The sequence below is a fragment of the Bombina bombina genome, chromosome 7 (genome assembly GCF_027579735.1).
Source record: "Bombina bombina isolate aBomBom1 chromosome 7, aBomBom1.pri, whole genome shotgun sequence".
NCBI lineage: Eukaryota > Metazoa > Chordata > Amphibia > Anura > Bombinatoridae > Bombina > Bombina bombina.
In genome coordinates this window covers 80,814,507-80,830,202 of record NC_069505.1, presented here as the reverse complement: position 1 = coordinate 80,830,202, position 15,696 = coordinate 80,814,507, and the positions used below count along the sequence as shown (strand labels likewise).

Below are 15,696 nucleotides of genomic sequence, written 5' to 3'. Positions count from 1 at the left end.
TAAATGTGTTGGTTATGCAAATCTGGGAAATCGGTAATAAAGGGATTATCTATTGTTTTAAACAATAAAAAATCTGGAGTAGACTGTCCCTTTAAATCTGTAGTCTGCACATTCCCTTTTAACAGGAATTGGAAAACACAGGATTGTCAGAATTAAATTATAGGAAAAATGAATATAATCGAAGTTAATAACAATTATTTTTTACTACATATAAATAAATAATAAATAATTATCCATGTCCTTTTAAAGGACAGTATACACAATGTTTTATTTAAAGGACCAGTAAATACAATATATTTGCATAATCAACAAATGCACAATAACAAGACAAAGCAATAGCACTTAGTCTGAACTTAAAGTGAGAATATAGTTATGTCTATTTCTCCTTTATCATGTGAAAGCCATCAGCCAATCACAAATGCATATACGTATATTCTGTGAATTCTTGCACATGCTCAGTAGGAGCTGGTGACAACTGTAAAAATAAAAAGTGTGCACATTTTGTTAATGGAAGTAAATTTAAAAGTTGTTTCAAATTGCATGCTCTAGATGAATCATGAAAGTTTAATTTTGACCTGAGTGTCCCTTTAACTGCATGTAATAGACACTACAATAAAGAATAATATGCACAGATACTGATATCAAAATCCAGTATAAAACCATTTAAAAACTTACTTAAAATCTCCCAATTTAGCACTGTTGATGAGGTTAGGCTGGGACACCCACTGAAAGGGGCTAATAGCAGACCCTCCCCCTTCCCTGCATATGAAAAGACCCATTATTCAAACAGAAGCAATTTGAAGTCTGTATACATCAGTATACATCTAAAACTTTGGGGCTTGGTAACAAGTCTGAAAATCAGCACAATGTTACTTAGAAAAAGGCAAAACTATAAATTGTTACAAAAACTCTCCCAGATGGATCATAATGGATCATTTACAAAACATTTATGCCAAGAAAAATCCAGTGTACAATGTTCCTTTAATTATTTTTAAACCTGCATTTAATTAAACCTACCCAAAATAATGTAGCCAATCTGTACTTGTAGATAAAGCTAGCCGCTATCATTATGTTAGTAAAACACGTCTTGCTATGCAGTTATCTGATAACCCTTGCTGGGGCCAATTAGGGTCAGGTATGTAGCAAACTTAGGCTTGTAATGCAGGTGGGATCTCAGAATTGCAAAACCCGACAGGAGTACACTAATTCTTCATGTGGGCTAACCTGACATGAGTTATATTAATGTGTTATGTATTTATAAAATATAAAATATTGAAAAATATTAATAATTAATGTGAATAATTATAGACGTATTTACAAATTCTAAAAAAAAATAATCTAAATATATATATATATATATATATATGTTTTATAGTAACTATAATTATTGATATTTTTTAATTTTTTATATCTAATATTTACATATTGCACCTTAAGATAACTAATTCTTTATGTGCTCGACACCACGTTACACAGAGCAAAACCCAAAGCGTGCTACGCATATTTCACATTACAATGTTCTTCACATAGAAAAAAATGTTCTTTATATATATAGGAGATAATGTTAATGTAAAATATATAACTATACCTATATATTTATATGAATATATACATATATGAATATATATATATATATATATATATATATATATATATATATATATATATATATATATATAAACACAAAAAACATTTTACCCTATATAAAAAACATTGAAATGTTAAATATTTTCACAGTAACCCTTTTAACCCTTATAAAATAGTTTCATTAATATTTATTTGAATGATTTTTAATGTATTTATGTTGTGTTTGGTGCAACTTTTATTATAGTCCTAACCCTTTACACAAGGTCTTCAGTGGTGCGTTACCTTCAATAGCTCTCAAACAAACACATTTACTTTCAACATATAACATACTCCTAAATTAACAGGGGTACGATATTGCTAAATTGTGCGTGCCAACTTTAAAGCACCACTTGTAATCTTGCCCTTAATGTGCTCCTTCACAAACGCTATGTCAAGAGTTGTCACATATAAAATATTTCAAAGAATAAATCAGATGTACAGATGTAATGATGCATAGCATGCCAGTGTAATCTTTTGTTCTTGTATAGTTGTTTTAATGCATCATTTACACCCTGTTTGTTCACCACTGGCCTGAAAGAATTCAACCATCTTTTATTTAAAGGGACACTAAAGCCAATTTTTTTTCTTTCGTGATCAGATAGAGCATGCAATTTTAAGCAACTTTCTAATTTACTCCTATTATCAATTCATTCTCTTGCTATCTTTATTTAAAAAGCAGGAATGTAAATGTTAAGAGCTGGCCCATTTTTGGTTGAGAACCTGGGTTATGCTTGCTTATTAGTCTGCTAAATGTAGCCATCAATTAGCACGAGATATTCAGGGTGCTAAACCTAAAATGGACTGGCTCCTAAGCTTTAAATTCCTGCTTTTTAAATAAAGATAGCAAGACACAGAAGAAAATTTGATAGTAGGTGTAAATTAGAAAGTTGCTTATAATTGCATGCTCTATCTGAATCACGAAAGAAAAAAAAATTGGGTTCAGTGTCCCTTTAAATTAAAGAAATTTGCCTTCAAATATTCTAACATTCTGTAAATCACATGTAAAAATTGTTATATTGAAAAATGCAGACACTGAAAAGTATTTACATACTATGCAGTCTGATTATTAGACTTTGTTATAAATAATCTTAACATATAATAGTTTAAATACCTATCCTTAAAGTGATGGTAAATCCTAGCGTTAAAAAATCTTGCTAAAGTCAGAGCCTCCAGCCGCCACCCATGGCATAGCGCTCTTAACCAATGAGGTGACATTTCCACCTCTAAACCAATAGCCATGCTAGAACGCTGTCAGATGACACATATGGCTATTGGTTTAGAGGTGGAAACGTGACCTCATTGAGACAAGAGCGCTGTGCTGAGGACGGCCAGAGGCTCTGAATTTAGAGAGCCGCAGCGGCACAGACAGGATGAGTTTAGAAACCTTTTTTTTACTAAATGATCAATGAAACTGCAGTTTATTTTTATTGATTTTATTGATAGTAAATCCTAGCGTTTTTTTAAATGCTCGGATTTACCATCACTTTTCAGTAACAGTGTAGTGAAAAAATATAATGTTCTAATTTGTTAGAGAGTTTTAACATTAGAAAAATGTATAAAATATTCTCATAGATTTTAAGGGTTTATCTCTTAAAGGGACATGAAACCCAATCTTTATCTTTTTCTTATCTTTCATGAATCAAATAGAGCATGTGATTTTTTATTAAACTTTCCAATTTACTTATTTTTCCAATTTGCTTCATTCTCATTGTATCCTTTTTTGAAGGAGCAGCTATGCACTACTGGGAGCTATCTAAAGACATCTGCTGAACCAATTAAAATAGTCATTTTTGTGCAGTCACCAATCAGCAGCTACCACCCAGTAATGCATCGCTGCTCATTAGCCTATCTAGATATGCTTTTCACCTAAGGATGAAGCAATTTAGATAATAGAAGCAAATTGGAAAATTGTTTAAAATCACATGCTCTGTTTGAATCATGAAAGAAAATGTTTGGGTTTCATATCCCTTTAAACCTATCTAAGGTTTACTCCTCAAATAAGGATATCAAAAGAACAAAGCAAATTTGATAGCAGAATTAATTAGAAAATTGTTTAAAACTATTTCTATCTAAATAATAAACATTTAATTTTAACTTTGCTGGCCCTTTAAACACATAGTTAAAATTCAACCTTGGAGCTGCTAACATTGTAGTTGCTGTGACAGGATAAGGTCAGCGATTGGCGGCTACATGCATATTCTGCTTTTAATTGGGTCACCAGTAGGGATTGCAACATTCGAAAAATTGAATCAAATTTTAAAAAATGTGTTCAATTGTTTTGAATTTCTAATGTTTGTACAACATTCTAACATTTGTTTATTGTAATAGTATTTCTAATGGTATCTTTAAATGTAATATTCGATTCCAATTTTTCTAATAATTTGATTCAAATTGAACTTCTGAATAGTATTGTTATATTTGAAATTTCCAATGTGGATATTCAATCTGATTATAAACATTTGAAAATGAAAGTAAGATTTGAAAAACGGAAATAACATTCTATTACCAAATTTGAATGGATTTTCGTTCTTAACATTCGATTGTCCAAAAAGAATGTCCACAGGACTATTCGTTCTACCAAACAAATTACAGTTTCAGCAATTTCGCTCGTCCCTATTCACCGCCATTTGAGATTGCCATAGGTGACTTATTTCCCTTTGCAAGCACAGAGGTGAAGAACATACTTTTCTTTCAGCGAAAATTACACTGTCGCAAATATAAAGTACAAATTGATAATATTTGACAGAGAATGAGGTCTAAGGTTTTTCTCTAATGATTTTAGGCATCAGTAGTAGTCAAGTCTGACAGATAAGAATTTTTAAAGTTTTACTGCCAACTCCAGGGGAAATGTTAGTACTGCACCTTTATATATTACACAAAGGAAAAAGTTCAGCTAAACTATAATCCTTATTACATTAGTAAGGAGCCAGAGAGTATTTACTTGACATGAACTGAATTTACATATTTACAAATGATAATGAACATAACACTGTATTTTGAAAATCAATTAAAGGCACAGATTCAATTAAAGGGACATGAAACCCACCTTTTTTTTTCTTTCATTTTCAGATAGAGAATACAATTTAAAAAAAAAAGTTTCCAATTGACATCTTATCAAATTTGCTTAGTTCTCATGTTATTATTTGTTGAAGAGATATCTAGATAGGAAGCGTGCACATGTCTGGGGTACTACATGACATGAAATAGTGCTGTCATCTATTGTTCTTGCTAATATATAACATTGTTACAAAACTGCTGCCCTATAGTGCTGCAGACGTGCACACTCCTGAACTTAACCTTCCTGCTTTTCAACAAAAGATAACAAGAAAATTTGCTAATAGAAGTAAATTTGAAATTTGTTTAAAATCGTATATTCTATCTGAATCATGAAAGAAAACAATGTTGGGGTTTTTTTTGTCCCTTTAAAGAAACATGTTCACCACTAAGACAAATCTGAGTTCTTAAAACAAGCAGAGAATTGAAAGTAGGTTACATTTTATATCTGACTTTCTTCAATCCTAATTTTTTTTTCTCTCTCTGGCCTTTAAGCAAAATTTGTGGACTTAAAGGGGCATTAAATACATTTTATAAGAACAGTACTGAGGTTATTTCCCACCTCTAACTAGTCATGTTGAAATCTGACTTTCAATGCATTACAGAGCATTTGCACATGTGCAGTAGCTCTCAGTTACCTGCAGTGTAACCTAGTTTCCAAAATGGCAGCACCCATGATAAGGGGGGGGTGCATGAAATGTATTTAGTGTTTAATGTCCCTTTTATTTATTATACACCAGGTTTAAAGGGATAAAACTGTGTCTGTGCCTCCATACACTAATGGAACCATAAAACAGGTTGAGATCTGTGCTAATTAATTTTAAATAGTTTGCATAGAAAAAATTGTTTAAAAATTGCTGGCAAGTATTTTAAAATAATTTTCAAAAATAAGCAAAATTAATTACACAGTTTAGCTGACAGGAGAAGCCAACCCCACCCCTCTTATTAGTGTTTAGACACAGGCATTGTCTTTCAACTGATGTAGGTACTCAGGGGATATCGAAAAAAAATCAAATTTATTGCAAAAAAGTTTAAAAAAATACAGCTACAACAGTGCTGTAAGCACATAGATAAAGCCAGGAGGGAGGCAGGCAGACAAACACGGTCGTCTGATGCGTTTCGCGTCCCCTAGAGGCACTTATTCACAGACAGAAGTCTTAAAGAGTCAATAATATATACAACTGTTTCCATGAGCCCTTTTGAACATCAGGACTTTTGGTATATTAGTAACGGTCAAAACTATGGGATTGATTCACCTCCGGTGAGTCTTATCCTATGCCTGTGATGCTCTGGTGTTGGCTTAAATGGTGGCCCACATATCACATTTAAGGTTATGTTACATGCACATGTTTGGACTTTGTTATAGTGTTTAGCTTAGCCAGACTTTGATGTCACTGTATTTCACAATTTTTTTTTCTTATGTCATTTAATACCACATTCATTGGACAAAATTTTAGTAGCAATGGTTTAATAACAGTTCTAGAAGCAATTGGGTTCTCTTTCCTATTGTATAAAATGGCTAAAAAAAAATAACTATCAAACTTTCAGGGAGTAGTGCAGAAACAAGGCATAAATATATCTTAAGCAGAACATAGATAGAACTCCTTAGAGGCATAAGTGTGAATATTAGCTGCAATTTTGTTTGTATTGAGCCTAGCTTAACTAGGAATCTGAATTGAATGCATCTCATTATTTATTATGCTATACAATACTAATTTTATCAAACCAAATTTTAGCAGTTTCTTAATAGTTTAAGAAAAAAAAAACACAGGTTCTTCCTCCTACTGTAAAAATAGCACATTCCCATCTACTGAACTTTCATGAAGCATTGCATAAACAAAGTGTACCTGCCTATTGCATAAGGGGATTTCTCATGCAGGGATTTCTCACCCCAATTACAGCTACATATACTCTCCATTGCAACTATTTGGTAATATTTATCAGCGAAGGTGATCCATTTTTACACTTTTTAACCCTTTGCACACTCTATAGGCTAACGCATTCTCCGCCGAGGAGTATCCCTATAGCAACGCTAAATTGTTTCCACACTGTCTGCGGCCGAGGCAGTGGGGCACGATGCATTTGGGTGTTGCTCAAGACTGGGTAATATACAGGCAACAATAGATTAATCATAAACAAGGTGTAAATAGAACTCTAGATAGACCTAAATATATATATTAGACAAATTCTAGCAAGCTGATAAACTGGAGACTTGTTATAAGCCTATATAAGGTAATTATTGCCGGATCATAGTCCTTTGAACATAGAGCTGAATTACTTTACAAGAGAGAATTACCTACAATACTCACTTATCACATAACAATGTAGATACGCTGAAGGTTCATTAAACAGTATCCTAAAATATTCATGATCTCTACAGAGAACTCAACCAGTCCTAGAAGCCCACTCATACACTTCTATATTATCTAGCAGCTTTCCTGACTTAAGAACTTCAGGTCTGAGGTGTGGACTAGCCCACTGTCCTATACCAAATTACAACGAAAATTGCCCATAATATAAATATGTTTTTTTTTTCTCCTTTTACTCTTATTACTGTAGCACAGTTCCTCTTTTACTATCTATTACATTTTATATTCACAGATTGACTACATAAAAATAAAATTAGGTTCATTAATTGGGATCCAAGAGTGGTCTCCTTCTGTCAGAGATTACCCACCATAGTTATGCATTCACAGCTACATAAAAAGGTCCAACAGTGGCCACATGTTCTACTGAGTGGGTATATAGTTTATTAGGCAAATATTGATTGTTTTAGAAATATAATTTGTATGCACAATGTATCTTTGTGTTTATCTATTGACATGCTTTGTTCCTATGCCTTGCAATGAACCTCAATAAAAATTAAATAAAAAACAGAACTTTTTTTAAAACAACTTTAAAATATCTAAACTAGACACACATGAACACCTGTTGTTTAAAGGGACATGAAACCCCCAAAATTTATTTCATGATTCAGATAGAGAATACCACTTTAAACAACTTTCCAATTTACTTCTATTATTTGATTTACTTCCTTCTCTTGTTATCCTTTACTGAAATGTTTTTCTAGGCAAGCTCAAGAGCAGCAAAAACCAGTAGTGCATTGTTGTTGCTTCAGCAAATAATACCAAGAGAATTAAACAAATTAGATAATAGAAGTAAATTAGAAAGTTTTTAACATTGTATTCTCTATCTGAATCATGAAATAAACATTTGGGGTTTCATTTCCCTTTAATGTCAAGATCCAGGGTGTCCATACTTTGTTTTTAATTCACATGGTGCCCAGCCAGCTTAGCTTCAGTACCTCACACCCTCTTTCCGCTCCTTCCTTTCCAGGCCAGAGTGAGACCTTTATGTCTGATAGCAACTCTAGACTCCTCCTCACCTTTTACACATTCTCACCCACTTAAGGTGCAATAGCGTATTTCTGCTGAGGGAAGCTAAATAACCCCAGAGCAAGCCACACAGAAATGTAAGCACTGTGTGTTCCACAGCAGGACTGCTGACAGGCTTGCATTTAGTGTGTTGTAGGAAGTGTTACTTCCCATTACTAGAGGAACACACTATCCCTCTAACCAGAATGTGCTCCAGCTCCTCCCACCAGCAGCAGCAGTGTTTACTGAGGGGGAACTTAGTTCCTCCTGCAAAAATAGTGCAGGAACTCCGTTCCCATGCGTTCCAGCTGGTCTTGACCCCTGATGCCCCCACTAATTATGGGTGCAACAATTTAAAAAGAATTGTAAACTTCCAGATAATGCTTTGATTACAAATATTTTTGTTTGGGTTATTGCATTATCTTTAGGGCAAATTGCTAGTTAGGTAACTTGATTTCCTTTGTTATTTTGTTGAACAAGTTCACTGAGGTGTGAGTGATCTCTCTAAATCATAGTTCCTCACCGTTCCTTTATACGTCCGCTCCTTGTCATAGTGTGAGAATGCTTACTCATTGATTTGATAATGACTCACTATATATCGCCAACTTTGACAAATGTTTTCCAGCGTGCTGTGTCACATAAAGTATTGTCACATAAGGAAATCTGATATATTATACAAAATGGTTTCTCCCTCTTTTCAAACAAGGAAGATTATTTTATTTAAAATATTTATTTAAAATATTTCTGTAACCTATTGCTCAATATTTGTAAGAATGACGTCAATCAGGAGCATTTAAAATCTATTTAGTAAACAAATCTTTGTGGAAACAATAAATTAGTTTTCAAAACTGTATTCATTTTTAATGTTTTATAAAAAAAAAAAGAATGGTGAAAAGTACCAACGTCTCATTGTTAAAATTTAAATATAGTGTAATTGTGGTTCCTTTAGATTAAAGGGATATGAAACCTAAAAAAATTGTATTTTGTGATTCAGAGTATATAATTTAGTTTCCAATTTACTTTTATTATCAAATTTTGCTTTGTTCCGAAGGTAAACTTTGCTGAAGAGCTACCTAGGTAGGAATCTGGAGCACTACAGGAAATAGTGCTGCTATAACATTGTTCCAAAACTGCTGCCATATAGTGCTCTAGAAATGGGCTGGCTTTTAAGCTTACATCCCTGTTTGCTTTTCAACAAAAGATACTAAGAGAACAAAGTAAAATTGATAATAGAAGTAAATTAGAAAGTTTTTTTTAAATCGCATGCTCTATCTGGATCACGAGAGAAAATTAGGGTTTCATATTTCTTTAAAAAAAAAAAAATATATATATAGGTGTGTGTATATATATATATATAAATATATATGTGTGTGTGTATTGTAAGTATAGTAGTTCCATATTTAGACTCTATATAAAGTCATAGAATACTATTATTATTATTATTATTTTTGCAAGATTATTTAAACATTTATTACTATTTTACCACTATAAAATGTGACACATTACATGATATATATGACAGATGTCAGCATGCTAAGTATGTATGATAATGCAGCAACAAAATGCATTATCTGACATCCACTTTATAGTACGATTTTACTGATTCCTTGTGTAATCTGGTCTGGAGAACAGACCTTAAATAGTGTGTCATACTGTCTCAGAGATTGGTGTGACAGCTCAGACATTGAATTAATGGTTCTGATGTTTAAGGTAAAACTAGAGGGATTCTGGTGCAATAAAGCTGCATTTTATTATATACAAACTACGCATTTCAGGTGCATTAATTTCTGCTACTTTTCCCTTGGACAGGAAAGTGAAATTGCCCTACAACACAAATGGAATTGAAATTGCAAAGATGGGTGCGATGACACAGCTGCTAGTGAAACAAAAGGACTTTGAACTGGTAGTGTCATGGAGTGCTGATGACAATCTTATGGTGAGTATTTAAGGGGGTCAGGGCTGGGTGTATGTATACAAAGGTCCAGGTCTGTGGTGGCAAATTTAAAGGGACAGTCCATCACCAGAATGTTTGTTGTTTTAAAAGATAGATAATCCCTTAATTACCAATGCCCCAGTTTTGCATAACCAACACAGTTATAATTATACACGTTCTACCTCTGTAATTACCTTGTATCTAAGCTTCAGCAGACTGCCCCCTTATTTTAGTTCTTTTGGCAGACTTGCATTTTAGCCAATCAGAGCTGTCTCCATGGTAAATTCATGTGCATGAGCTCAATGTTATCTATATGAAACACATGAACTAATGCCTTCTAGTGGTGAAAAACTATCAAAATGCATTTAGATAAGAGGCGGCCTTCAAGGTTTAAGAAATTAGCATATGAACCTCCTAGGTTTAGCTTTCAACTAAGAATACCAAGAGAACAAAGCAAAATTGGTGATACAAGTAAATTGGAAAGTTGTTTAAAATTACATGCCCTATTTGAAACATGAAAGTTTTTTTTGGACTTGACTGTCCCTTTAAAGGGGCATCATTACAGACATATGAAGTTAGGTGTATATCTTCTCACAGAATACCTCCCAACATTTGTGGCTAGGTCTTAATGACTCAGGAAGTTGAAGGGGACCATCTCCATTTTGTTCGTAGGGCCATGTGGGCGGGGTCATGGGTGTATCAGGGCTGTTAATGAGCGTGTCTTGTGGTTTGTGGGCATGCCTAAGCAGTCTTTAGAGCAGGGTTAATGGAAATTCTGAAAATAGTGACAAATGGCTGTCACAGAGGGGTAGAGTTCAGAATTAGGGTGTAACAATTAGCAAACTGCTCTCCTGGCCAGGCACGTGTCTTCACCAGTATCAGGTGGAAATGCTATTTCACAAAAGTCAGGGACCTGGAATCAATGGCTGAGAGACCCTACTTACCAATAACAGCCTAGTTTCCATTCCATTGTAGTAACATAAAAATTACCCACAGACTTTAATGGAGATAAATATTTGCCACTTTAATGGAAACTAGGCCATACTCTTACTAAAATACTGAGGCCTAGTTTCCATTGAGGTGGTAAGGTTTGGAAACTGGTTGTAAAAATATTTATCTCCATTAAAGTCTATGGATAATTTTTATGTTACTCCCAGTTTCCACCTAAAATGTAAAGTTTAAACACACAGTAGCAAAGTAGGAGACAAGGGTTAGAGAGAGTGATATGACCAAACTTGGAAACTGAACTCTTTTTCAAAATTGCTTTAATCAGTAACCTTCAATGCAAAAAAAAAAAAATAATAATAATAATATTGAAAGGCAAACTAAGAGGTACTGTAGAGAATCAGTGCATAACAAAGTATCTTTAAATAAGTTCAGTTACATAATCCAGGTAAAAGTAATATTTCTCTTGGCAACTGGTGTGCTGTGTTCACAAAATGCACAAAACACATCAGCAACATAGGAACTTAAAGGGACACAAAACCCATTTTTTTTTCTTTCATGATTCAGATAGAGCATGTAATTTTAAGCAACTTTCTAATTTACTCCTATTATACAAGTTTCTTTGTTCTCTTGCTATCTTTATTTGAAAAATCAGGAATGTAAGCATAGGAGCCCGCCCATTTTTAGTTCAGCAGCTGGGTAGCGCCTGATGATTGGTGGGTAAATGTAGCCACCAATCAGCAAGCGCTTTTGAAGTGTTGAACAAAAAATGAGCCGGTTCCTATGCTTACATTCCTGCTTTTTCAAATAAAGATAGCAAGAAAACAAAGAAAAATGTATAATAGGAGTAAATTAGAAAGATGCTTAAAATTACATGCTCTATCTGAATCATAAAAGTTTAATTTGTGTTTTGTGTTTCTTTAAATACAGCAAAACTGGAGTAACAAAACATGGAGAGAATAGGCTTGGAAATAACAGATTATACAAAAAGGCAATAGAGGGTACATAGTCAGACAGGCAAGGTCAAAACAGCCCAGACATTTACAATATTTATCCAAATTGTCAGCATTATGTCTCAAGGAAAACATTGCATGTATTTTATTACTGTATTTAATTAAAAGTCTATTCAAATATGTTCTGCTGAAGACTGAAGTAAGTATGTGACTTTTGAAAACGTTTAGAGTTATTTTATCAAATATACCATTCAATTAACAAATGAAATGTTGGGTACACTGTATGAACAAATTCAAAATGGCTGTGTCTTATTCTTGCATATATTTAATCTTATAGGTTGAAGTAGACAGGAAGTACATGAACAGAACCTGTGGTCTCTGTGGGAACTTTAATGGGATTCACATGGATGACTTCCTGGTAGACGGTAAGACACCTAAATAGAGATGATGTACAACAATATAAACACACATATCAACCGCTTGGAATATGGTGTTTTTATGTAGAGATTCATTTTAAAGACCACACACAGTAGATGTGGAGTAATTAACAAACAAGCTAAGTATGTAAGGTTCAAACTAAATACTCACAAAATAAATTCTGAATTTTCATAGATTTTATTGGGCACTAGGGTTGCCAGGTGTCCAGTATTTAACCTTACAGTCCAGTATTTCAATACTTTGTCATTAAAATATAAAAAAAGGAAGGGTACAAACCCTATAGGGGGCGCTAGTATGTTGTTGGATGCTCCAAAAGAATATAACAAAGTTAATGAGTCACCAATACATATCACAGTCCATGGTGAATAAACAGAGTATATATGAAGTGGTGGGAAGTAGAATCCACAGGAATAATCCAAAAGACAAGAGGCAGCACTCAATCTTCACCGTAAAATGGTAGACAACTCTGAAAATAAAACAATGAGAGAGGTGCCGTATGTGTGAATCGATCAACAGCAGGAGGGGAGTACAAACAAGTGCAGGGTGCTCACATTCTGTAGCGGCACTCCAATGTGCCAATAGATGCAGGCTGATTTTCACAGCAGACCAGCTAGCTGTACAAGGCAGGATCAGGAAACCCTGGAGGAGGAGCGTCCACAGGTAGTGTAAAATAATGCACTCAGCGTAGAAATACTGGACACCTAACTGATGAGGTCCAATATGATAAAGCATTTTGGAATATGGTTCATGGGCCATAAGGCTGTAGCACTAACCTGAGGGCTGATATGGGCATATAACTGTCAGGATTGATTTGACCAAGCTGAATGACAAGCCCTGCTCTTGAGCAATTAGGGAACAAATGCTCCTCACATTTTATGATCTTGGGTGGATAGGACATTACATGTGAACCTTGTCCATCCTACCTATGATAAATCTACCAATACATATAGGAGAGGGAATTAATGTCTGGGGGGGGATGGGGGGGGAGAACTGTTACAAAGTAAAGTAGGTTTGTGATGACAGCCTGCTCTAACTTCAGTTGTTAAATACAAACAATGCTTTTACAGAAGCTATAAAGCAGTGATTTTACTCTAGCGGCTGCTTGTAGCTCAAACCAGTGATTTTACTCTAGAGGCTGAGAGGCTGTTGGCAGCTCAAACCAGTGATTTTTACCTTACTCCACACTACTGCAATTTTTGAAAAGGCTTGAGGCCTAGACATCCTTTAAAAATGTAAATTTAAAAGGTCATTAAAGGGACATGAAACCTATTTTTCTCTCTCATGATTCAGACAGAGCATGGCATTTTAAACAGCTTAATTTGCTTAATTTTCTTGGTATCCTTGTTGAAAATAATATTTAGGTGGGGTCAGGAGCAGCAATGCATCACTGGGCACCAGCTGCTGATTGGTAGCTGCACATATATGCCTGCTGTTCATTGGCTCACCAGCTAGCTCCCTGTAGCGCATTGCTGCTCCTTCAACAAGGGATTCTAAGAGTACAAAGCAGATTCAATAATAGAAGTAAATTGGAAAGTTATTTAAATTGTATACTTTATCTGAATCATGTTTGGGTTTCAAATCCCTTTAAGTGTCCATTGTTTATATAACGGTAGATTAAGGACAGCTGGTTGAAATACTTGACACTTCTTTTAATGCTGGACTCCTGCTAACCTTAGGTGTGTGTGGTCACACAATGTTATCTAAGCAATATAATGCTATGCCCATTTCTCTGCATTTACAGGAAAGCTGGTGAAGCCATATCAGTTTGCTAACTTGCAGCAAGTAGATGACCCAGGTGTGACATGTCTTCTCCAACTGCCACAGACCAAAAAGACATACAGCAACAAATATGTAAGTGTAAAAATACCCAAACCTAGGAGGCGCCTTTCCTATTTGTTTGTTTAATTATGTAAGTGTACTAGTGAAAATATACAATCGGATAAGCCAAATTCATTTTAGGATCGATAAACTAATACAATAAATTGAACTACATATAAATTCAAATCAGCCCTTGCAACCTATACCAATAATTTATTTCATCCATAAATAGTTTTATCACCTTTTGTTCTTCCAAAGTTTCCACCTTTTCAGTTTCACTGAACATTGCCAATAAAGTGACAGTCTACACCAGAATATTTATGGTTTTAAAAGATAGATAATCCCCTTATTACCCATTCCCCAGTTTTGCATAACCAACACAGTTATATTAATACACTTTTTACCTCTGTAATTATCTTGTATCTAAGTCTCTGCAAACTGCCCCTTATTTCAGTTCTTTTGACAGACTTGCATGCTCCTAGGAACTCCACGTGCATTAGCACAGTGTCATCTATATGAAACACATGAACTAACACCCTCTAGTGGTGAAAAAATGTCAAAATGCCCTGAGCTAAGAGGCGACCTTCAAGGGCTTAGAAATTAGCATATGAACCTCCTAGATTTCAACTAAGAATACCAAGAGAACAAAGCAAAATTGGTGAAAGCAGTAAATTGGAAAATTGTTTAAAATTACATTCTCTATCTGAATAATGAAATGTTGTTTTGGACTAGACTGTCCCTTTAAGTAAAGGGACGTGAAACCCAAAAAATCTCTTTCATGATTCAGACAGATTATGCAACTTTCCAATTTACTTACATTATGAATTTTGCTTCATTCTCTTAGTATCCTTTTTTGAAGTAGTAATAAGGCACTACTGGGAGCTATCTGAATATATTTGTAAGCCAATCACAAGAGGAATATATGTGCAGCCACCAATCTGCAACTAGCTCTCAATTCCTGAGCCTAACTAGGTATGCTTTTCAACAAAGTATATCAAAAGAACAAAGAAAATTAGCTAAATGAGTTAGTTGTTCCAGACATACGCTGGCTACCTACTTAGGTATTTCTTCAGCAAAGAAAATCATGAAAATGAGGCAAATTTGATTATATAAGTAAATTAAAAACTTTATTTTTATTTTTAAATTGCATGCTCTGTCTGAATCATGAAATATTTTTTGGGGGGTTTAATGTTCCTTTAAGAGTATTGGACACAAGATATTGTTCAAATTGAGAGTGAACATCCACTTGATATGTTTTTAGACCTCTATATTTTTCTGTATCTCATTCCTAGCTATAGTGGCACTTCTAGGGGATGCTGGGAGCAGGGCCAGCTCAAGATATTGTGCTACCTGGGTTCGAGAATACAATTATGCCCCCCAGTAGTAACATTAATTATAAGCATTTCAACCTACTAGCCTGGCCTCTGACCTTATTAAGCCTGCCTACCTGCATGTAACCAATGCTTATGCACAATTGCGTAATAAGTGGGAAGGTAGCTAGGGAAAATATGCACTTGTCCCACCTTGAATGTCATCTCTGACTCGTTCTGGTCTG

The 15,696-nt window shown here is 34.3% G+C and overlaps 1 protein-coding gene across 1 annotated transcript in view; it reads left to right on the top strand.

Annotated features, from left to right (window-relative positions):
* LOC128636233 (mucin-6-like) overlaps window positions 1–15,696 on the top strand; it is a 114,232-nt gene that overhangs the window by 38,458 nt on the left and 60,078 nt on the right. Inside the window, 3 exon segments of the mRNA XM_053689271.1 lie at window positions 9,864–9,990; window positions 12,223–12,310; window positions 14,065–14,174. Coding sequence (XP_053545246.1) covers window positions 9,864–9,990; window positions 12,223–12,310; window positions 14,065–14,174 — 325 coding nt within the window.